The sequence below is a fragment of the Lycium barbarum genome, chromosome 6 (assembly GCF_019175385.1).
Source record: "Lycium barbarum isolate Lr01 chromosome 6, ASM1917538v2, whole genome shotgun sequence".
In the NCBI taxonomy this organism is placed as follows: Eukaryota; Viridiplantae; Streptophyta; class Magnoliopsida; order Solanales; family Solanaceae; genus Lycium; species Lycium barbarum.
In genome coordinates, this window is record NC_083342.1 from 22,344,674 (window position 1) to 22,370,441 (window position 25,768).

A 25,768-nucleotide genomic window follows, 5' to 3' on the forward strand; every position below is an offset into this window, starting at 1 on the left:
TTATTTTTATTCTTACTCTAATAAATGTGAAAAGAGATTAATATCGTAAAAAAAATATATCAAATGGAGATCAAATAATGAATAAGGTAAATTACTCAAATTATAATTCTAATCGACGTTTTCTTAAAAAACCATGCAAAAGACAACATGACAAGTAAAATGAGCTAAACCGAGAATATTTACCAAAAATTAAAGATAATATTTCTTTGTTTAAATAGAAAATCAATTTCTACTTTTTCTCGTTTTAAACATGTAAAATTAATTTAATAATTTGAATTACAATTATCCAAATCAAAATTTGATAAAAAATAATAAGTATTTTACACCTTTAAAATAATCGAATTAAAATTGAAAGTATCAACTGATGCTTAGCTTATTGTTTTATCTCAAAGAGAGGAAAATAGTTTCCTTTTAAATAAATCTTCTCTTTTAAAAAAAAATTAATAAATTTATCGATTTTGTATTCGTAGCAAACATTAATATAATAAAATTTTAGATACAGAACACAAACTACAATATTATATTAATCGTGTTTTAAACATAATATATATATATTATCACTATTCAAAGATAACTACATACACATAGATGCATTATAATCTAAAGTGTAAGGCCCGTGGCGCAGGCCGCCTACTATATATATAATAGGGAAAAGGGTCAAAAATACCCCTCTACTTTGGAAAAAGGGCTAAAAATATCCTCCGAACTTATTTTGGGTCAAAAATACCCCTCTACTTTGAAAAAAGGGCTAAAAATATCCTCTGAACTTATTTTGGGTCAAAAATACCCCCAATATGTAGGTTTGAAGTTTGAGGAAATTGTGGGAATAAAGGGATCTTATGAGTTATTATTTAGTTGTGTCGCGTTTAAATGATGAAGCGGATTTAAAAAAAAAAATTGGGTTATTTTGGGGGATAATTTCCGTCAAGACGGGTAGATTTGAAAACTTTAAGGATGAGAGGGGTATTTTTGACCCAAAATAAGTTTGAAGGATATTTTTAACCCTTTTTCCAAAGTAGAGGGGTATTTTTGACCCTTTTCCCTATATAATAATAAGATCCACAAGCAAACTCTCCATTATATATAGATGGGCGTGCAGAAGTTCCTTGCCACTATATTTAAAGCCCATCTCTTATTCCGGCTCCTCCCTCTTAGTCAAACCCGAAACGATGGATTCTCTCATGGCCACTTACCAAGACGAAGAAGATGACGAAATTACCCCCTCCGAACCTCCTCCTCCTCCTTCACTCACCGAACCACCACTGTCAGTCGAACAAAATGGCTATATGGATACTCCACAACCCGAACCCGAACCCTATTTAACATCTACCGACCCGAAAAGAGAAGAAGACGAAAGTGGCAGTGTGGATACTCGACAACCCGACCTGAAAGAAGAAGAAGAAGAAGAAGAAGACGAAGAAGACGAAGAAGAAGATGATGACGTGGATGAGGAGGAAGAAGAAGAAGAAGAACCACCAACGAAGAAACAAAAACCACTGTCCACTTTAACCCTAACACCGCCGAAAGTTGAACTCGAAGGAGGAGGTGAAATGACTAAATTACCCTTGCCGAAGGAAAAGGCTTGCAAGAAGGCAAAATACAAGAAGAAAAACAACAACAACACTCTTTGGACTAAATCCACTTCCAGAAAAGGGAAAAAAAAGCACAATCCCATCAACAACCTTAAAAGCAACGGTAATACAATATGTTCTGTCCTAGTTTTCTCTTCTATTTCCTCGGCACCCCCTCCCTCCATACTTGTCCATTTTGGAGATAATTTACCATTTCATGCCTATTTTGCCCTTATTCTTAATTATTACCTTCACAAGTTCAAGGAATTCTCAGTGGATGCACAACTTTTAAACTATGTTTTATTGATTTTAATCATTACAATTACTTAGCAATAATTAGCGGTAATATAGTAAAGTTGACATTCTATTTTTGGATTTTTAACATAGAGGCGGATCCATGGGTTCAATTTTAAAATTATTATCATTGAGCCCATTATATTTCTAAAGTTATGGGTTCTATTTATTACAATTTTAACAAACTTTTACACATAAATTTATGCTCCGCGTCGAAAGTTTGAACCCCTAACTAATATGCTTACATACGCCTTTGCTTAACGGGAGTGACAAGTAAAAATGGACGGAGGGAGTAGATGATAATATTGCCATTTCTATAGGAATAGGGTTTTTGATTTACAATGTATAAATGCCTTATTTTGTTTGCTCATTTGAAGGCAAGAAAAACAAAAATGGCGTCGCTTCAGGACAAGAAGCAGAAGACAAAGTCTACATCACACCAATTCCAAGGTTTCCCGACAAAAATGATGACACCCAAGACATGAAAATCTGTCTTTCAAAGGTTTACAAAGCAGAAAAAGTTGAACTAAGTGAAGATAGATTAACTGCAGGGAGTACAAAAGGTTACAGAATGGTGAGAGGAACAAGAGGGGTATTAGAAGGAACATGGTATTTCGAGATTAAGGTGGTTAAATTAGGCGAAACGGGGCATACACGACTTGGGTGGTCGACAGATAAAGGGGATTTACAAGCACCTGTTGGATATGATGGGAATAGTTTTGGGTATAGGGATATTGATGGTAGTAAGATTCATAAAGCTTTAAGGGAGAAATATGGTGAAGTAGGGTATGGTGAAGGTGATGTTATTGGTTTTTATATTAATTTGCCTGAAGGTGGTCAGTATGCTCCAAAACCACCTAGGCTTGTGTGGTATAAGGGACAGAGGTATATGTGTGCATCTGATCCTAAGGAAGATCCTCCTAAAATAATTCCTGGTATGTCGATTTTTTTTTTTTTTTTTTTTGAGATTCATTTTTATCCTTAGGAAATAAATAAAGATTCAATATTTATGCTGAATGCTATTTGAAATGATGGTTTGAACTTGAAGATGGTCTAACTAAGAGTTAATTTGGATAACTTAGTGATATATGAATCTGATGCTTTGGTACTATTAGATTGCTGTAGCTTGAGGATTCACAGCACAACTGTACAAGGAAGTTGCTTGGAATAACATAGGGAAGTCAAGTTTACTTTTGGAGCATAAGCTAAGTAGGCATTTGGCCATAGAAACCAAAAACTTTTTTCATTTTTTTTTTTGGAATTTTGGAGTTGGAGTTGTGTTTGGCCATAGTTTTTGCTAATAGTATTTTTTGTTGAAATGTACTTGTTTTGGTTGTGAAAAAAGTGAAAAACTTGAAAAACAAGTTTTTCTTGTTTTTCAAATTCCAAATACAACTTGTATTTGGAATTTTCATGGTCAAACATTAAATTTTTTGAAAAAAGTGAAAAAAAAATCCGGAAAAAAGTGAATAATTCTTATGGCCAAACAGGTCCTAAGACTTCTAGTGTTTGAGATCAAGCAACTTTGATTACTCCTGAGGGGTTTTACTTTGCAAGCCATAACCGCAGCATCTTTGAAAGCGAAAGGTGCAGATGAGCGACAAGGTCCATAGGGTTTGAAGCGAAAAGTGTGAAATGAAGTACACACTTCTCTAAAGTAAAGCACAAAAGTAATTAGAAACTACCAAACACTTACAGATTAGTACTATAATAATCAAATTGCTAGTAAATAAATAACTACTTTCTGCATCCAATATGCAATAATGCTGATATTAATCCAACTCCTCAAAGTTGAGATCTAAAGAACAGAGCTCTTCCCAAAGGTGTGACCTAGTGGTCAATGAAGTAGGTTGAGAACCATGAGGTCCTAGGTTTAATTCCAAACAGAAGCAAAAACACTAGGGGATTTCTTCCCATCTATTCAAGCCTGGTGGATAGAGTTACCCGGTACTTGTGTTGGTGGGGGTAGCATGTACCCCGTAATTAATCGAAGTGCGCGCAAGTTGACTTGGACACCACACTTATACAAAAACAAGCTCTTCTTATTGGGAGCACCTTGCGCATTGCTTTTTGAAGCACATACTTCTCTAAAGATATGGTTTCACGCATGAAGTTATAACCCCTCACTTTGCAAGGCGTCGTGGTGTAATGGCTTTTAATAATGCTGCATAAAGCAAGCTTGTTGTCCATGCTTTCAGTGGTTGGCAGAGTAGCCCCTGGTGTCAACACCCTTATTGGTAATTGGAACTTTCAATACATTAGGAGAGATAAAAGAACCGCAAAGGGTCATTGCTTTGTGTTTGGTGTGGTCAATATGGAAGTAAGGAACCAGGCAGGCTTTTGATAGTGTGTATAATGTGATTTCGAAGATTAAGAGCACTCATTACCATTTCTATTTTCTTCTTTTCTATGTCTCTGGAGTAAATATGCTTGCTGAGATTTTCAGTGACAATCAGCTTGACATAATGCTGTAATTGTTCCTTTTGTGGCATTCCTCTTACCTTTTTTGTGTTACATTTTGATATCAGATGGAAACCTGAGAAACTGCAAATGACATATTGTATGAACTTTGTCTTTGAAACAGTGAAACACAAGATTTTCCGCTTTTCTGATAAGATAGATATCAAAGTCTTATTACCTTGTGTCTAAGTTGTTATAAAAGAATTACCTTGTGTCTCAGTCACATCACCCTCAGATCTATTTTTTAATTGGTTATCTTCTTCACGTATCTATTGGTTTTAATGGGGTTTCTGTAGGAGTCTGGTCAAAGGACTAACTTGTTGACAGTGAAGATGAATCACCATGTTCTTCGTCCAAATTTGCTAGTGTTAAAGGTTCATAGAATTTTGCGAAGACTCTAATAAACTTAAAAACATATTTATACTTCAAGAAGAACCACACCGTTATCCCATAATAGTGATGAAGGGAGTCTCATGACTCTCATCTCCTCTGTGTTAGTATCAAAGAGCATACAGCTGGTGTTTTTGATGGTGGTGGTATTGGCAGCAATATCGCAATAACATTTGTGAACGTTACCCCCCAAAAAACATTTGTTAATGTTCCAGTTCTGAGATAGTATGCGTTGCTAATTGCTTCATTAGTGAATTATTATGAGCAAGGATTAGGTTCTTTTCATTCACTTATCAATCAAAGAAGTGAAGTTCTTGCCCTTATGATGGATTTGATGTTGTTACATGTATGATATTAGCGTGCTCTTCTTTGTATATATGCGTGTGCTGATCATCTCAATGAGTAGGACCTCCTTTAGTGCAATATTCAAACTCTATTTAACTACATAGTATCGATACCAAAATGCTGAGAAACACAATTGACTATCCAAAAGATATGTCCGTAAAGGAATGTCTGAGGAAATCATTTTTGAGAAATTCAGTAACCTTGTTTCCTCGTGTTTGCCAAATCCTTTTTCTTGTGTTCTCAACTTGTCAGTTTCATGAAGCTGTGTATAAAATCCTGTATTTTGTCTGAGCAGGGAGTGAGATATCTTTTTTCAAAAATGGAGTTAGTCAAGGTGTTGCTTTCAAAGATCTTTATGGTGGTCGTTACTACCCTGCTGCTTCAATGTATACACTTCCTGACCAACCCAACTGCGTTGTGAAGTTCAATTTTGGCCCGGACTTTGAATGTTTTCCTGAGGATTTTGCTGGACGCCCTGTTCCAAGACCGATGGTTGAAGTTCCTTATCATGGATTTGATGGAAGAATTGAGAATGGTGTGTCCAATGAGCAAAAGAGTTAGCTATTTGTCTTTTACAGAATACTGGTTGTTTGACTCTGAATTTCACTGTAACTTTGCTGATCTTACTGATTTAGACTGCTAGGTGACAGTCGAACCTTGTAAAAGTTTCTTCCTAAAAATTGGAATCATTGAATTTATTTATTCAATTTAGTTTCAAAAAGAGATTCAATTTTGACACGTCAGGATTCGCAGCTATCAACTTCTGTTAGTCCTCATTGCAGCTGAATCTATCTCTTTTGTCCTAAAGCAAGATAATGTTTTTTCCCGAGAGGAAAGGAAATAGTAGATGCTTTTGTTTTGCTTGCAAGTTTTACTGTATTCTACTAAATTATATCAAAGGTGGTTTAGGAAGAGAAAAACAACTAACTTAAGTAGCAGTTGCATCTACCTAAATCCATCTCTCTAACGGCTGGTTCTGATATGAGATGGATGGTTTTATGTCGGTAGATTGAATATGATGCAAGTATCTTGGCAGATTGAACATGATTTAAAATTTCTGATTACAGGTAATGCATGGCATTCAACTAGGATTTGCCCCATGCTCAAAGTGGTAAAAGAGCACGTAAATAAAATTGGAGAAGCTGCTGAAATGGTCAGCTAAGCTTGAGCAATGCACTCAGGTTGGTTATGTTTCAGCTTTTGTAAATAAAATGTAGAGTGCTACTTGGTGTGTTCCCTAGTTGTTCCAACTTTTGTAAGTGTAAACTACTGAGTGCTGGAGAATAGGTGATCAAATTAATTTGGGTAGCCTGCTGTACAGTTTATTTGATAGCCTGCTGTACAGTTTTACTTTGTTGACTTCTTGTAGCATGTTGTGACCCTGATTCTAGGCTTTATTAGCTGTTTCTGTTAGAGAAATGTGCTCTCTGATGGAAAGTTTTCAGTTGATGAATTTAGTGGTGTGATACAATTGCTTGATCCTCATGTCCATTTATATTAATCGCACTCTTTCTGTGTTGAGTAAGGAAGCACAAACATAGTTGGACATGGTTCATGTGGATATATTTGCTATTGTTGTCATCGTTGTCATATGGACACGTGGATGCCACAATTTTGATAGTTGTAGCATTTAAAGGAGCACAATATGGATAATTTGGAGGCTACATAAAGAAATTAAAAAGAGAAGTGCAAATAAAGGTGTGGTATACCTAAGAGTCTACTTGTATTAAAAAGAAGTTTTAGAAATAAAAGAACAAAGGTATGTGCTCTAGAGTATAATGTTGATGAACTCTAAATATGCCAGCTTTTGCAATATTTGGACGTAGTTGACATTCAAATTTAGGTGCTACATTAAATTTGGTCTTGTGTCATTGTTTGTGATTAATTAGTAAATTTAAGTGGAATGTACTTTTGCATTTTTGTTTGTGATTTATGGATGCTTCTTGCAGTATGGTCTCATTATTCTTGCGGGAGTAATTCTAGCCCTTTATTTATGAAAAATACATTTGATCATTTGTTCTAATACACCTCTCCAATGTCATTAGATGTAGGGGTCTTTGGTATAGTAAATTTGTAAATATAAACGAAGACCTACATTAAAGATGGTGTTTTTGATGAATGACATCTTGAGAAAATAAAGCAAGGTTTGGCATGGCTGAAGGTCAGAGGGAGCGGTTGGGTAGGACAGTTGTAGCAAGGGCGCAACTTGGGTTTGTGACGCATGATATAGTTAAACAACAAGGACATGGGGATGTGAATAGAAGTAGCTTTTGGCTGGAAATATGAGGTCGTGCAACAAAGTGGTAAGGAGTTAATGATAAAAAAGGATCATGAAGGATAGCACCCAAGGGGTGTGTTCTAGCATGTCGAATGGATCTCATCGGAAAAAAGACAGGTGCAAGTACGAAGACTATTGTGGACTTCAGAGAAGAGAAAAGAGGCATTTTGTCAGAGTAGGAAGGCTAACCGAGTGGAACTTTTTTTTTTTTTTTTTGGTCGTGCCATGAAGTGATATTGTATCGTATGTTAGGGAGGTTGGTAAACTATTATGATCTAAAGATTTCCTATCCAAGTAATGTTCTGAACTTTCACTCCATATCTCTACTCTAATCTCAAGCCTCTTGATTTCTCATCCGCGAAGGCAGACTTGAACTCATTGAAGAAAAAACTTGAGGTGAAGACCAATGAGTGATTGCGACAGTTATGAACCTCCTATTAACTTATCTTATTGTGCCTCTCTCCTAGGGTTGGTTTTCTCATCTGGCCCTAAGTCATTGAACCTGAATGTTTGTAGCTCTCTTGCTTTTGACTGTTAGACGAGGAGCTAAATAGAGAGATAATAGATCCCCCACTAGCCCCTAGGATGGTGGCTTCTAAATAATACCAATCACTAAAATACATATAAGCCAAAAACAAATAATAGAGAGGGGTGAAAATAAAGTCAAGATCTTCAAAAAGAAAAAAATACAAAAAGAGAGTAAAAAGAGGTGGCTGGAAGAGGAGGTGGTGGTTGATCGGAGGAGGAGGTGGCAGCGTCTAAGTATAATAAAGAGGGAGAGGTGGATAGATTGTGGTTGTGGTGCTCAACTCAATGGTAGCAACTAATTTAGTGATAGTGGGGTATCGATAATAGCGTAAAAGGCAAGTCTGGATACCAGTTAAGCTTCATGAGAAGGGATAAAGGTTGTGTTTTCCCTACCGTTGCATCCAAAATTGCAACCTTTCGGCTGGATCTGATAGGGAGGGGGGAGAGTTGAAGGTGGTCCGATTTTTTAGACCAAGAGGACAAGTTTTTGTTAGAAATGAACACAACGGGATGCCATTTTATTCAAGAAATTACGCCATTGTTTTACTTTGGAAATGCATAGTTTTGAGAAGAGTAGAAAATGATTTGTTTCTTGAAATATTGTGGAGGCAAATGTTATACTTGGATAGACAATTGGAGTTGTGTCGATTCGATAGATGCTTTTATATATTTGGAGAGGCCAACTTCTGGTTCGTCTCCAAAAGCCTTATTTTGGGTGGTTTGCACGATGGTGGAGGAAGCATGGTGGTAGCCGAGGTGGTGAAGTAGTGGGTGGTGTGGATGGTGGCAACAAAGAGGAGGAAGGAGATTGAAAAAATAAAATAATCTTTGCACCCATCAAAAAGTGGGTTATCACATACATTGTGTAATGTCAGCACTGTGTGTCTAATTAACGCAATTTGTCTTCACTTCAAGTGTTCAATAGGTATTGCCCTTGTTTTAGGTTTCAAAATTAAAAAAATTGGCAAGTTTAAGGGGCAGCCTATGTATTTTGCCGCTACTATTTGTAAAACATTTCCTCGAGTTAACATTCACAGTCGGCTCTACAATCATCTATACCCATTTGGTCCCATGGTTCTATATGGGGTCTATTTCTTTCCAATATTTCGTACTCCATCTCAATTTTATGTGGCAGTATTTAGCTAGACAATTTTAGAAAACAAGAAAGAATTTTGAAATTTGTGGTCTAAAATAAGCCATAGACATTTGTATGGTATAACTTATCTCATTAAGGTAAAACAGGACTCCGGTGGTTAGGGCTTAATAATCAGGACTTCGAGTTTAATTATGGGTTCATCCGATCAATACATGTGGATTGAGCCAAATTTAATTAGTTGGAGGCATTTTGCGCCTTTTTTCATTTTAGATATTTGAGGTGATTGGCCAAGCTTTTAGAGAAAAAATAATTGCTTTCGAGCAGCAGTAGAAGATATCTTTCAGAAGCTAAAAAAGTAGTTTTTCCACGGAAGCATGTTTGGAACATTGGCTAAGCACAAAGTACTGCTCTAATATTGACCAAAGTGCTTTTAAAATTGATTAGCCAAATACAACTTGCTACTCTCTAAAAATACTTTTTCGGAAAACACTCTTGACAAAAAACACTTTTCAAAATAAGCAAATTTTGAAATTTGGCCAAACAGGCCATAAGTCTTAATTCCAATGGTTGGTATTGGCAATATGGATCTTTTCGCCAAGTTCGCATAGATTCTGCAACATTCTATATGTTGTGAGACAATTTCCCTTGTTAAGATTATGGGTTTTGTGATTAACTAACCTTATAAAAACTACTAATGTAGCTCATAAGGTGAGGATTGTCTAAGACTATATGAGGAGATAATAACCCAAATCTTTAGCCAATGTTAGGACAATTTAATACCCCCTCCCTCCCTTCTACCCTGCACATCCAACACTGGACATTTGGGTATGGACACCATAACATGGTGGCATGACATTGAGTAAACTAGGAATAAGGACGAGTCTTGTTCTTATACCATGTTGAATTGTTTGATCTATCTCTTAAAAAAGCTGAACTTCTCACCGTGTATAGTTTCTATTTTCTCGTATCTTCTAACATCCTTCTATATAATTTTAGGTCATTGTTCGGTCTTATCGTTTACAATTGCGATAGTGTCACAGGTACGTACGTACTAGGGTATTTGAGGTTTATGTTAGACATGACCGAACTATGGCATTCTCCCTGTTTTCTCAAGGGGGTTAAACTTGTAGTGCCTATTTTTTTATTTTTTTTTTGTCTTTTATTAATCCTTAAATGCTGATTTCTATTTCCATTTGGAATTTATGATTGACATGATGACCCATTTAATTATTATTAATATTATTAAGGAAAGAGAAAGGGTGTCACATATATAAAAGAGTTCTGAATTTTCACTTTAGCCCTTCATAGGTAGTTGAGAAAAAAAATTCTCCGAGTTGACATCCTACATCTTTTCGTTGTGAGTTTTGCATGTAAGAACTGCTATAGACGTCTTTGAATTTTTATGTTATTATAAGTAAGTAGTTAATCATCCTTTATATTTGAATTATGTTGATTTCATCCTATCTGTTTTTGAGCAAGTGTTAAAAGTCATCCGAAATGCCACTTTAGTAGGCGGAGGACCAGCAAAGCTTCAACCGGTACTGCAGGGACAAAATTATAACTGGTGTTTTCCTTGTATGTTCTTGATTTATGGTGAAATAATAATTTTACATTTACATTATGATTTATCCCTTAATTCTTATTCCATCTCTTTAACTTAAAAAAAATTCATGTCCTCATTTCACCATTCATATTAGATATCACAGATTTATCTGTGTTAGCTCTTTGAGTTCCCAAATAATGTGGCTATTCGTGAGTGAGTCGCTTCGGTAGTAGTGTGTCATGAAGTCCGTATGGACATGGGACAATGAACCCCCCCCCCCCCCCCCCCCTCTTCCCCTCTTCGTTTTTCTTACGCTTTCGCTAAAATGAAGAGAGCATCTCCGCTTGGGTGCTCAAGACAATCTAGGTGTGATGTTGGAGATGCTCATTTTGGGCTCACGCATGCGGATTATTCGTTTATCTTGACTGTACAAATTGTCAGCCTGTCTTTTCAGAATTGTCGAGTCCGACTGTAGAGGAGGCAGAAATGAATGCAATACTAAGGTTTCTTCCATTGTCTTCCCTTATAACCGTTCTTAATATTGTCTATGATAATGGGCAAATCTAGTCTATAAAACAAGCTATTTTCAGATGCTTATTATTTTGAACAACCAGCATAAGTTGAATACAAGATCTGGCATTAAGGACGATACAATTTCTAGTATGAAAATGGGGCCAAATACTTAAATGTATATTCACTAACATGTATTAAAGGAAGAAAATTAAAAAATACCTGCCTTGTAACTTGTAAGTTCTTCATCCAGGAGAAACATGGGAAAATTATCTAAGCTCATCTTCAGAAAGCATATACTATATTGGAGCTTTTTTCCTTCATTACCATAGACGAATCACCCGAAAAATATCAAGGGAAATAAAATGTTGATTTACACTGTTCACCATAGTCTCTTTTGAGAATCTGTATGTCGGGGTGAGGGGGGTGAGGGTTTATATGGATCAATTCTCCCATTTTGCTTTCTCGAAACACTACTAGCAGAGGGATATTTGAGTCACAGTTTACCCCTTTCACTTCATATAGCCGTCCACAACATCGTAAGACAAGTACTGTTTAGATTTTTATGACACTGCAGATAGCCATCCACAACATCATAATGAACAAATTTGTACTGTTAGATTTTCACTGACACAACAGATAGCCGTCAACAAAATCATACGGAGCAAACATGTATTGTTAGATTTTCACTGGACACAATAGATAGCCGTCCACAACATCATAAGGAACAAAAATGTACTGTTAGATTTTCACTGACATAACAGATAGCCGTCGACAACATCATACGTAGCAAACATGTACTGTTAGATTTTAGATAGCCATCGACGACATCATAAGGAGCAAACATTTATTATTAGATTTTCACTTACACAACAAATAATCGTCCGCAACATCATAAGGAGCAAATAAGTACTGTTAGATTTCCACTGACGCTACAATACTTCTATTTAACCCTAATGAAATTCTCAATGGAGTGGAGAATTAAGGCCTTCTTGAGAAGACAATGAGTGGATATGAAGGTGTCTTTTTGATGGAAAAGGTGGTATTTTCCTAAAAGAAGGCCTTTTACTGAGATGTTTGAGAGTTCTCTGTGTGTATAATGTGTGCAAAAGTGGTAAAGCTCTTTCCTTTAGCTTGAGAATTGTGTAGAAAAGCAATCTGTATGATATGAGAATAGCAATTACAACACCCAAATCCCACCATTTGGAGTGCTTAACTGAAAATCCAAGAACTGAACTGATGAGGACTTCACCCTTCATCTTCATTTGATCACCTGTTATTACAGGGTCAAACTCTAGTCCTATTAAATCATTCTTGTATGCTCCCTGGGATTTTACAAAAAAAATAAGAGGAAAATTCTCACTGAAATATGTAGAAAAAGGTAAGCATTTCTTATGTCACTTACTATCAGAAGTACTTGTACATTAGCAGTGTAAAGCTTTTCACACAATAAATACACTGATTACAGGAAGTTATTAATCATGTTCACAATGTTACATCAAAATAGAATTCTATAGCCAGTTACCGGTTAAATGTCATATTTACCTGATAGTGTAACAAAAACAATTATATTGTAGTGCATAAAATTTAAGTTCGGTGTAGAATTATATCACGTTTACCTTCTATCTTTCGTATGGTCAATAATCGATAGTTCGTATACCCAATGATAAATAATTTGTCACTAAAAGATTTTGACAGTGTTAGAATTTGATGATTTAGTCGCTACGGTGTTGACATATAAGTACACAGGGCACAACTACAAAAACATGCACCTCTTATCTTTGCAAAATGAAGAAACTGTCTCAAATTCTCAATCATAGGACTCATTCATCATGAAAATTGAATAGATGACTCATGACTGCACATTTTGTAAAAAACATATATGATATTCTCTTATAAATTTATGTTTTTCAAAGCTTTTTGAAGGTAGTTTTCTTTATTGGATCAATCAACTAATGTATAATCTTAAGAAGAAATTGTATAACATTAGGACATAGAAATTTTACCTGTAAGGCCCATGCCATGTAATTAACATACGAAATAGGGTATCTCCAAAAGACTTTTGGAAGATCAGGCATTAGCCTGAAAAAGCCAGCTGAGGCCATCATAATTCCCTGCATACAAAATAATTACGCTAATAAAAACAAATCATGATCTTTAATAAGCTAAATATATGAAGCTGCTACATTTGCTCTAGTTTTAATTGTTATTTTTTGTGGTTTAATCAATACAATAAGGATTTTCGAACCAATATTTTCCTCGCATGCAAATTATTTTATTTAATTGTTATGATCTTACTGGGTACTTCCATTAACTAAATCATGATTGTTTTGTATCTTCTTGTTTTGTTTTTTTGCTTTTGGGATAAAGAAAAAGATCTAATTCGTTTCCAGAATAATTTATGCAGATTTTTATAAATATATCAAAAGAAGAATGTGCTTAAAAGTTAAAACTATTTTCCCATCCAAAATATAGTTAAAGATGTTTCATAGGTGAATCAATAGGTAAGTTTTATAATGCGTTTTCTGTTCTTCTCAACTAAATATTTAGTGCAATATTGACAAATAAGAATTTTATCGTTTTTCCCTTGCTTATCCTCTATCAAAAACAAACAAGAGAACAATATTTTGAAACTTCTCCACTTGTTTATCACATTCTTCTTTGTAGTTAGCAATCATAAATAAATATGATGTATACTCATCTGCACTTCTTTCAAGGTGGATTTTAGTCTTATATATGAGCAGTTTTAAAGTTTTTTTCCATTATTAGTATAGTTTGTTAACATGTAATAGCAGGTTATTAGTTACCATTTCTACCGGGTTATAAATCAATGTAATGTTTATTATAGAAATTTATTTATAAATACTCCCTCCTGTCCATATTATAATACCAACGCCCCTTAATAAATCACTCATCCCTAAAAAGTAAGAAGTGCTTTCACCAAATTACCTTTAATTAAAAATAGTACCAATTTAATATGCTTTCTTGGTTATGCAAAAGTTCACTTATTTAAATACGGGTAAGTTAGAAAAAAAAATGAATACCTTCTTCATTGATTTAAATATCATTTAATCTGAATTAAATATAAAAGCTAGAAATATCATATAATAAATGGACTTGAAAAAATACCTTATGATTAGTGACCTGATTATATAAATATCTTTTGCCTCTCAGTGCATGAAACTTTTAAACACTTTAAAAATAAAAGAGCATATGCATAACGAAAAATTAATATACTACATTATTTATCAGAGTAAGATGGGATAGTGATACTTACGAGAAGTCCAGCACCAACAACAAGTCCCATGGTGAAATTTGGAACAAAGCAAGCCACAACCATCATGCAACTTTCAACAACAGCTATGGAGCTCAATAGATCAATGGCAGCATACAAGAAATGGAAGAAACCAGGGTGGAACTTCACCAGGTTGTATGTAATGGCTGCTGAGCTCAGAGACATAACAACTAGGAATGGGAATGATGAAATGAAGTTTGAAAGAATGAATACACCAACACCATAGTGTCCACTTTTCCTTTCTTTCTCAAATATCTGTCCCAAAGAGCAAACAAATCTCCTTTCAATCTCAATATATAGTCCAAGTAACATGTATTAGTTTTACTGTCGCTACAAAAAATTGAAATTAGCTACGAACTTCGTTGTTGAGTTACTCGTAGCTGACAGACTTTTTAAATAATCCGTCGCTAATCAAGTTTAACAACGGATTTTATTATTTAGCTACAGAATTTGTCCATCCTTAATTCTTGTCTTTTTTAGTAGTGATATATGTAAGAATTAGTACAAAATTAGAGGACCAATAATTCTACAACAATTATGCCCTCACTCCCAAACAAGTAGGGACCGGCTATATAAATTCTCATTGACCATATATACTTTTTAAAAAAATAAATTGATTACATAGCGGATAGGGCAAGGGGAAATGAGGGAAGGGATTGACCATATATAGTACTCCAGTCTCCATATAAACTCATCTCAGGCTAGAAGCAATAATCCTACATTTATTTTAAATGATCTCAAGTTAAGTACTCGTTAGTTGTTCTTATTTCCTATGTTCTATTAAATTATTGATTGGATTGGAAGAATAATGAATTGAACTTATCTAACTAGCTAGTTTAATCTACTTCCTATATTGGTTTTTTTCTAAAGAAAATGCGCGCTCCCCCTTTGATTTTAATATTTTAGTACTTACCAACATATACAATTGTGCTAACCTCAGTACAAAGCAAATATTATAAGGTCGATGTTGAGCTAATTAATTCTAAATTACTTCAGCCGATTCATATTATTTTTGTCTTTCAGGTTTTATGCACATCCCTTTCGGAAGACATTCAATAGCCTTCTTCATAAAAGTATTTGTCTAAACTATCATTTATTTGTTCCTTAAATGTCTTATTTTTTTATTAGTTTAATACTCCACTAATTAGAATTGTAAGGGGGATTTGAAAGAAGAAAAAAAAATGTAATAAGTTACTTCTTTTTTTCTTTTTAAAAAACGTCATATATGTCATTCAAAATTGATTGTCTGCTCCCACCTTCCAACCCATCCCCCACCCCCCCCCCCCCCAACCCCACCTAAAGCCCCCATCCCCACACTCTTTCCCCTCACCCCACCTCCCATAGTATTTGCGTAGATTATATAAAAATATTTTTAGGATAATATTTTTTACTTACATACCAAACACAAAATAATAAATTAGAAAACCACTTATTTGTTGTGGGAAACAATTTCCTTCCTACCAAACACACCCTTAGAGACAAATTCGGTTTGCCAAAACGAAAAAGAGATGAATTATATTACCTTCATTTCTTCAATGAAAGATGGGAAACCTCCAATGGACATGAAACTCATGAAGCCTGAAATGAATCCACCACAAGCTCCCCTTGCAATTATAGCATCATGTCCAGTTCCAACATCATAGAACACAGTACCAGCACAAAGAGACAATATCATGTAAACTATAATCCTTAACCAATAATACCCAAAATCTCTACTCATGTTCTTCAATGATCTCTTTATCAATGTACACAGTTGCTTCAACCATCTTGCTTGGCTCCCACCACTTTCTTTAAATACAATATCTTTCTGAAAGAAAAAAAGAGAATCACTAGTTAAGATTATATAAAAGAGAGATTTTCTAGTCAATATAATTTCACGGCTTGTAATAGTAATTGATTTTTGAGTTTGAATACTGGCTCCCTCCCAAATTAGTTATGTATCGCTATTCGAGAATCAATTTGACTAATCTTCGAAGTTAAGTTGGATTAAATCAATTCAATAGCTTACCATTGAAGTTTAGATATTCAACTATACGAAAAGTACTACAAGTTGCAATTTTTCTCATGCCAATTTGATCAAAAAATATATCTTAAAATGTTGGTCAAAGTTCACCTAGTTGACTCTCGTGGAGCGAAATATGACAACTAATTTTGACGGAGGAAGTACTATTTTGAATAGCTAATTGACTAAATTAAAGAATTGTTATTATTGAATTCTTTTAGCTCGTTACATTTCAAAGTCATGAATTAACTTCTTTTTTTGATTTCCCACCTAGTGTCTGGTGCCCGCATTGAATCTCGACTATATTCGAATTTGCACCGCGTAGGACCCATTCGGGGGAAGCGGCTCCCTAAGTATGCATGAATTAACTTATTGACCTTTTCCAAAGTAAATAAGGGTTTTAGCTTTAGTCATTCTAAATGAAACAAGTTGAAAACGCTTGTTTTCTTTCATAGTTTGGACCTTAGCTTCAAGAAAGAGATGAATATATGGTCTCTTTGGATCTTGTTGAATTTTATTCGAAGGAAAAGCCTTATAAAGGTGGTATTAATTAATTCTTACTAAAGATATAAACAAGATCAACCGAGACTATTCGAACGGGCATATGCCAACTAATTAATCGGGCCATTCTCATAGAGTCATGGTAATTTGAGGTTATGGATGGGCAACGTAACATTGGTCTTTCAAAAATGTTATTAGTAAATTAGATGGCTATAAGTTCATTGGTAAAAAGGACAAAGTTAAAAATAATGGTTAATTAACATTTAGGTATAGGTTTCAATTTAATCAAAACCCTTTTCCTTCTATTTATTTCCTCCAACAGTCCAACTATTCACATGTCCATCCCGCCCAAAACTAAAGATTTTTTGCAGAAAAAGGAGAAAAACTAGGATGAGCGATTACTACAAATATTTATCAAATTGGAGGTATAATCTAAGAGTAGAGATCAGTGCAATAGACAATAAGTAGTATGGTCCTTTCATTTGGTTCAAGAAAACTGACATCAACATGTATTAATAAAAGGGTGAAAATCATTTTCATCCCCAATTTTGCTTTAAAATTTAAAATCTCCTCTCAACTATGAACAATAGACATTCTCCCTACTTTATCCTAATTAACTTTTTTAAATTCCTATTTTACCCTTACACTATCAATTTGTCTTTTTTTCTTTTATTTCTTTAAAAGCATGATATTTTTTATCTTCTTAATCAATGTAACAAATTTCTTATAAGAAGATAAATATCATTTTTGAGATGGAAAAATAAAAATAAGAAAGTCTAATGGAGTATATAACTTAGTATCATTCTATTATGAAATAAATGAGAAGAATAAGATTTTATTTTATTAATAATAATCAAAACTCTAATATAGGTATTTATACAAGTAAAAAAAAAAGGTAATAATAACTTTATAAATATATTTGAATGCAAGTAATACAAACTAATTCACAAAAACAATGGTATATTCTGTAACAAATTCCCAAAAGATTATCTATTTATATTGTAAATGAATTTTAAATTATTATTTAAAAAATATTTCATTAATGGCAACGAAATGTAATATTAAAATATCAATCATAAAAAGTAAATCATATTTTGTGATAAATTCATAAAATGATTATTCTACTTATACTATGAGCTTAAATAAAAATTTATAAATACCTAGGTTAAAAAAATAAATTTTTATAATATAAAAAAAATTACATAGATGGATGATTGAAAATATCAAGGGTAAAATAGACATTGCATCGGATAAAGAGGGGGGAGGGGCGGGGGAATGTCTATTGTTCATAGTTGAGGGAGGAGTTTGATTTTTAAAGCAAAGTTGGGAGGTGAAAACGTTAATAAAAAGAAAGAAAAACTTAAAAACTTACCATATTTGCGAGTTCGCGAATTCTAGCTTTTGTCCTCAACTTATGCTTTGAATATTTGTAATTTTGAATAAGCCTTACTCGACACTCTGCTGTTGGCAGATAAACAAGTGAACCTGAGGACTCTTTGATATCCTGAATTAGAAATTAGAAATAACATATTTCAACATTAATTATCGTTAGTTGAAGGTTTTAACCTCCAGTTGAAGACTACATCTTTTTTGAAAAATGATTTACAAAATATATAGTACAACAAGTAAAATTATCGTCCTAAAACTTATTCTAATATACGAAAATATCATTATAAAAGAATTAATTCATATGTAAAACTTAAGCTTCCACTGGATGTGATACACGGAACACATACTGTTTTTTTTTTTTGAAGTACTCCATAATATAAAGAAAATGTTTCACTATTCTCTAAAATAAATATGACCCACATGATAAATATTGTATTCAACAACTTATATCATACGTACATTTATTCTCTGAGACCCAATTAAAGTGGCAGTTACATCATCAAAGTCTGAATTAATGCAGCGAAGAAAATGGTCAGCAGGATTTCTTCTTGTTGGACATGCAAACCCTGAATCACCAAAGAACTGCAAACACAAAATCAAACAAATTAATTAATCACAACTTTGATATATATATAAAATCCTGATTTTAGTCATCTACATGGTGCTCACCACATTTACTCTCTTGATTACATTACTACTACATAAATAATTGTGTGGTTTAACTAATGATACCATTGGAGTACGTAGCGGAATCAAAATTTTCACTAAAGAACTTTAAAATATGAATAAATAAACATATGAAAAATCCAAGAGAAATTTTCCGATGAAGAAGGTTCATACGAACCCCTTGCATGCGGCCCCTAGCTCCTCCCGTGATAACAGTTAGCTATTAGGTTTATCAATTAGTGCTTATTACAGAGATTATCCGTAATACCTTATAAGCGAATAGATTGTATAAACATTAATTACACTGCCAGTGACTAAACTTAACCCCTTGATTTTAAAGAGCTTAAGTTCTATCCACTGACTATTTATAAAATACTTGATCACATCACTTAATTAAGGTCACTTAAAATGTGTAAATCTCTATAATAAATAGATTGGAAACTTGGAAAAAATAGTAAGCAACCTGCCGCAGCAACCGGCAAGTCAAAGTGTAGTAATAGTGTAAAACAATTTATATTATTGGTGTACATACTTAAATAATTATGTGGACCGCCCTAAAAAAATGATAGCCGGAAAATGTATATATGTTTTTTTAATCAAGTATAACTATACATATTGTATACAGAAAATATACGTACTGTATACATAACTATACATATAATATACATTAATATAGACATAATATATACATAATCAGTGTATATGTTTTGTACATTTTGGCTGGCGCTCATAATTAATTTCGTCCGACGGGCCAGAAATGAAAAAATCCTTAACTTAAATCATTTTTAACCTCATAATAAGAGTAGAATTCTTTGTCTTACCTCTACGGCGAGTTTAGCATCTCCAAAATAAATAGTTTCACCAGAAGATAGCAAGACGAGGTCATCAAATAGGGCAAAAACTTCACTACTTGGCTGATGAATGGAGCATATTATAGTCCTTCCACTTCCACCACATGCAATGTTCTTAAGAACTTGAACAACAAAATAGGCAGAAGCACTGTCAAGTCCACTTGTAGGCTCATCAAGAAACAATAGTTGAGGTTGTGTGATTATCTCAAGTGCAATGCTTAATCTCTTCTTTTCACCACCACTTATTCCTCTCAAATGCCAATTTCCAATCAAAGTTTCTGCGCAATCCTCTAACCCCATCTCTGATATAACATTGTCTACAATCAAGTTTACTTCTTTTTTGGTTATGTTGCTTGGGAGCCTCAATTGAGCTGAGTATTGGATAGTTTCTCTCACTGTTAGAGTTCCCATTAGTACATCTTCTTGTGTCACATAAGCCTGGTAATTATACCAAAACAACATGAAATTAAATAATCAGTGGCAGATTCAAAATTTTGATAACGGATACTGAGTTCAAAGTAACGTGAGTTAATTCTGAAATAGATATCTAATTTTAGTTTTACCTATTTTCATGCACGCACACACATAAAATGTTCGAGTGAACAGTCATTTTCTCTGCATCAGCCACCGAAATTTAAGGATTTAAATCATATATATTAAAAATGTAATAAGTTTTTTGCTCTATTACTGTATTATAATTAGCGCTATCCTTTTTAGTTTTAGCCCATCTGCAAAGTTAATTACAAGCGCTAGCAAAAATATACAAAATATATACACTGATTTTATATACAATATGTATATTTGTACTTAATATACAAAATCCATTTGCCGGCTATTATTTTGATGGATGACCCAATAACATAATTTTTCCTTATAATTAAAAATTTATTCCAGATTATTTACTTTACTTTCTATATTACCGAATTAAAAGTACTATACGTAGCTTCTTATTTTTGTAGATTACCTTAACCTGATAATCGAAAAAAAGATACGCAGTCAACACACAAAAGTTGAACTCCCAAAATAATCTATGGGCAAATGCATAATGCCGCCTCAATTAAATAAGTCAAAAGTAAATGTTAATTTGACCAAAATACTTGCATGGTTCCTAACTATAACATGATAATTAAGGATCAAGAAAGAAATGTTCATAATATGAAATTAATTTAGATAGCACTTACAACAAAATCATGGTCAAGTCTTCTCTTCTTTCCATTGAGAAGAATATTTCCAGTCAGGACAAGATTTGCTGAAAGTCTGCCTGTTAAGTGAGAAACAAGCTCATGAGTATACATATTTCTCAATCTTATTTTCAATAAATGAATACAGTATTACAGAACTTATAATTATGATTTAACCCATATTAATACTTTTATCGATCACTAGGTTACGTCGCATTGCACCCTCATCTGACAAAGTATTTTTATAAATTAAAATATTATTTTAATATTTTACTTTTAGCGTCATCATTTCCTGTACGTAGCTCGTACCTTATAAAAATATTCTGGATACGTGTCGGATTCTTCAAAAGTAATGTATTTTCTTAGTATTCGACATGAGTGTGTAGCAACAATTTTAGAGAGTCCACACAAAATTAATAATTTTCCTTAAGAGTTAGTACTATTACACTCACAATGATTCTAAATTCTAAAAAATTGTGTAACTTACTATACATATTATAGCTGTAGGTAACTAGGCAAATGGAAGTAAATTATTAATTCACCTAGAGGGATTATAAATGTGTAAAGGATAGTCTATTTAGCTTGACCCCTAGGTAGATGAAAATTATTTACTAGTAATAATTAGGTGAGCAACTGCACCAACGCCCTATTTATCACTTTCTATCTACCTCCTGCGCAATAACATACTCCTAGTCAGAGGAAACAATAAGCACACTGGTACACATTAATTCACTGCCTTATTTATCACTTTTCAGTCTCCCATTTTTGACTTTACAAGTGTACAATAAATTGAAAAATGACACATAGTACTATACAACATTGTGCTAATTCATTAATTTCCAAGGACATGAGGTCCCCATGCCATCTTCTGTTCTTGCAGTTGTTACTATAAAGAATATTTATTGACAGTACTGTACAAGTTACACAGTCAGATTAAGTTGACCAATAAAACATATACTGTACTTCATAATAAGGTAAATATGATAATTTAGAAACTACAGTAATAACATGTAATATCCAAATTAAACACACATTAATATGTTGTCACACCATTTATCAGAATGATTTCTTGACAGTCCAAAAAATAATAGAATTAGTATATGTTTAACAGCTACAGCTATTGAAGTTTATTTCAAGTGACCATCAAGACAATCATATTTACTTGGCCTAATGCATATGCGGACCCCTAAATTTGCCCCTTTTTTCATTTTGACACTTCAATTAAGTGTTGTTCCTATTGAACCCTCGAACTTGGTCTCAAGTGTGTCTATCAAACTCAATTCGACTTACATAACATATGTGGTGAGTTTCATTTTTTTTAACCTTGCGCGTGACTGTCAATCGTATTCTACGTGGAAAATCAACCAATTAAAACTCCCCACCCATTTTAATTATACACATCAGATAGGAAGGAGTGTGCTACTTTGTTATACAAGTGAAGAACCACCACTTAAACCAATCAAATAACAAAACTGGAAAATAAGAAATCAAAATTGGAAACTAAAACTGAAAATAAAAGCTGGAAACTAAAAGTGGGAAATCAAAAAATGAAAAATAAGAAACCAAAACTGAAAACGAAAAAACCAAAACCAAAACTTAATATCAGATGTGTATGAAAAAAATTAATGGGGTGTTTTAATTGGTTGAAATTTCCATGTAGGATGCGATTGACATTCACGCGCAAGACTAAAAAAAAATGAAACTCACCATTTATGCTATGTATAAGTCGGATTGTGTTTGATAGACACGCTTGATGTTAAGTTCAGAGGTTCAATAAAAACAACACTTAGTTAACGAACCAAATTAAATAAAGGAACAAGTATAGGGGGCCGCAGATGCGTTAATCCTATTTACTTATATGGAACTAGTGAACATAAAAAGACTCTTGTTTAGGGTCACTGTTTGCTTTCTTGTTTTAGATGTGGAAGCTCACTGCACGAGGTTGGTAAACACAAAGGAAACTGGAGAGTCCTATTCAAATAATCCTAAACCTGATTTATAATAAATTGCCTTAAAGTTAACATCTTTTGCGTTCGAATAATAGCAGCAACATGTAATTGGATCTCCATCATGAAAGTTCCCTCTGTTATGGATGTAATTTAATCTTATAATATAAATAAAATTTCCTTTTAAGAAGAAGAAAAAACAGCAAAATGACTCAATGGAATTGGTCCATAACATATATGAGCAGAAAAATGACACTATGAAAATATGTGGATACTTTCACATATTATGGATAGGGGTCCATCGTGAACCAGTTTCAAAAGTGTTCGCTCTGTTGTGTCCAAAGAAGAATAGCAATATTGAATTTTGTATAGGAAAACCTGCCCTACCCCCTTTTTTTTTTGTAATGGAAGAAGCTGGTAAGAGGTGACATCGGCTTCAAAGTTCAAACTATCAAATAAAATCGAGTTAATGTGTAAAACTACTGAAACACTTTCAACTTATCCCTTCTTTAGAAGGCAACATAATTGACCTATCGGACTTTGAAGTTGGCAGTTTTAGCGATGTTTGAAAAATGATTATATTAAATCTTAGTTTGTTTAAAATGCACTACCAATATTCCTTTCATTTGCCCTTTTTCTACTCTAAACAAACATGAAATGCAGAGAGAAAAAAGAAACCTGCTAAAGAATCAAGAAGAGTGGATTTGCCAGAACCAGAAGGACCCATAATAGCCATAATTCTACCAGGTTCAGCATAACCAGAGAGCCCATTGAGTAGTCTTTTAGTTGGTCCTCCTCCAAATTTTGGTAACACAACTGTTACTTCTTCCCAAATCAGATATGCTGCACTACTCTCTATTCCACATGACACACTCTCTGCCACCCCCTTTTCAACATCACCAGCTGCAGGTGCGGCCTCTATCTCCATAGATATATGTATTTATGACTTCCCAAAGTGCTCTTAGAGGCCGGTTTTAGAGCCGGTAGATCAGATTGAATGAGGGATATATAGAATGATGTTCTGGTATACGACGGTGTAAGTACAGTGGCTGGAGCTCCTCTCCTTATAGTTAAGTGGCTTTAATTTCGCTCTTTCTACTTAGAATTTAATGGCTGGAATAGTACATTCCAAGAACGAGTCCTAAACCAAAATGTGTCAAAAAAAAAATATTTTGAACCAAAATACTCTAACAAACAAAAAAGTTACCAAAGTACCCATAGCGCAGTAAAATACTGCGCTATAGCACTAACGGAGACGGAGCCGTTAAGTGCTATAGCAAAGTAAAATACTGCGTTATATAATTTTTTTTTTTTGATACTTCTATAACGCAGTAAAATAAAACTAAAAATTTCACGCCAATTTGGGGGAAAATCGAAATTGAATGGGATAAAAGGCGTTTATTTAAAAATCGGCTTGGCCAAACCGCCTTATGGCAGTTTGTCCGCATAGATATCGAAAAAATACGCAAGTTAAAAAAAAAACGCGTAAAATGGACGTCCGAGCGCAAAGTTATGACCATCTAAAGTTTGACGACTTTACAACTAGTTTTTGTCCCTATATTTTTTAGAATTATATTTATATTTAAAATAAAGTTATGTCTTGATTAAAAAATAACACGCTTAAATCAAAATCTTTAAAAATAAAACACCCTAAAGTTTCCAAACAAAACTTACTTCGGGTACCTTTTCAACCCCTAAAATGATTATCCGAACGTCTAATCCTTGATGTATTGAGCCTACATTATTGTACGCAGAAAAAAATATCAGGTTCTACATAAAATATTGACGTTTCGGAGTCTTGACACACGACTAATCATTGGTCAAAGTATGGAAAAAACACTAAGTTTTTTCAAACAAAACTTACTTCGGGCACCTTTTCAACCCCTAAAATGACGATCCGAACGTCTACGTATCCTTGATGTATTGGACCTACATTATTGTTCGCAGAAAAAAATATCAGGTTCTATATAAAATATTGACGTTTCAGAGTCTTGACACACGACTAATCGTTGGTCAAAGTATGAAAAAAACACTAAGTTTTTTCAAACAAAACTTACTTCGGGTACCTTTTCAACCCCTAAAATGACGATCCGAACGTTTACGTATCCTTGATGTATTGGACCTACATTATTGTACGCAGAAAAAAATACCAGGTTCTATATAAAATATTGACGTTTCGGAGTCTTGACACACGACTAATCATTGGTCAAAGTATGGAAAAAACACTAAGTTTTTTCAAACAAAACTTACTTCAGGCACCTTTTCAACCCCTAAAATGACGATCCGAACGTTTACGTATCCTTGATGTATTGAGCCTACATTATTGTACGCAGAAAAAAATATCAGGTTGTATATAAAATATTGACGTTTGGGAATCTTGACACACGACTAATTATTGGTCAAAGTATGGAAAATAACATTAAGTGTTCCAAAAAATAAAGTTGGCCAATTTTTTTTTTTGTACTGTAAATACTGCGTTATAGAAAAAAAAAATTTGGTACTTCTATAACGCAGTATTTTACTGCGTTATAGAAAGAATTTTTTTTTTTGGGTACTTCTATAACGCAATATTTTACTGCGTTATAGAAGTACCCAAAAAAAATAATTTTTTTATATAACGCAGTATTTTACTGCGCTATAGCACTTAACAACTTCGTCTCCGTTAGTGCTATAGCGCAGTGAAATACTGCGCTATGGGTACTTTGATAATTTTTTTGTTTATTGAGATATTTTGGTTCAAAATATTTTTTTTTTGGGCATTTTGGTTCCGGACTCTTCCAAGAACACGTTAACTCTTTGTATTATTATATATAGAAGAGGATAAAGTTGATACAAGGACGGCTTTAGCTATCTTGGCCAAATATACAAGTACCAGCCTTAAGCTTAGACAAATATATATTATATACAACAGACTCCCTCCGC

General features: G+C 33.7%; 2 protein-coding genes across 6 annotated transcripts; one reads left to right on the forward strand and one right to left on the reverse strand.

The window, feature by feature from the left end:
* The first annotated feature begins 1,085 nt into the window (after positions 1 to 1,085).
* On the forward strand, positions 1,086 to 14,769 carry LOC132643603 (protein TRAUCO). 4 transcript variants are annotated; one of them, XM_060360073.1, is made up of 5 exons: positions 1,086 to 1,695; positions 2,243 to 2,800; positions 5,356 to 5,595; positions 6,128 to 6,241; positions 14,268 to 14,769. In XM_060360073.1, the coding sequence occupies exons 1-4, from the start codon at positions 1,170 to 1,172 to the stop codon at positions 6,220 to 6,222; spliced, it is 1,419 nt and encodes a 472-aa protein (XP_060216056.1). In that variant the 5' UTR covers positions 1,086 to 1,169; the 3' UTR covers positions 6,223 to 6,241; positions 14,268 to 14,769. The 4 variants fall into 4 exon arrangements, with proteins under 4 accessions (XP_060216056.1, XP_060216054.1, XP_060216055.1 ...); XM_060360071.1 differs by lacking the exon at positions 14,268 to 14,769 and adding an exon at positions 9,959 to 10,393; XM_060360072.1 differs by lacking the exon at positions 14,268 to 14,769 and adding an exon at positions 7,106 to 7,670.
* LOC132643602 (ABC transporter G family member 12-like) lies at positions 10,796 to 23,972 on the reverse strand. Of its 2 annotated transcripts, none has more exons than XM_060360069.1 (9): positions 23,525 to 23,972; positions 20,901 to 20,980; positions 19,690 to 20,157; positions 18,662 to 18,784; positions 18,186 to 18,317; positions 15,833 to 16,117; positions 14,293 to 14,565; positions 13,022 to 13,129; positions 10,796 to 11,586 (listed from the first exon to the last, which is right to left on the reverse strand). In XM_060360069.1, the coding sequence occupies exons 1-9, from the start codon at positions 23,772 to 23,774 to the stop codon at positions 11,533 to 11,535; spliced, it is 1,773 nt and encodes a 590-aa protein (XP_060216052.1). In that variant the 5' UTR covers positions 23,775 to 23,972; the 3' UTR covers positions 10,796 to 11,532. The 2 variants fall into 2 exon arrangements, with proteins under 2 accessions (XP_060216052.1, XP_060216051.1); XM_060360068.1 differs by lacking the exon at positions 10,796 to 11,586 and adding an exon at positions 11,801 to 12,340 and having other exon boundaries at positions 23,525 to 23,970.
* Between the last annotated feature and the right edge of the window lie 1,796 nt (positions 23,973 to 25,768).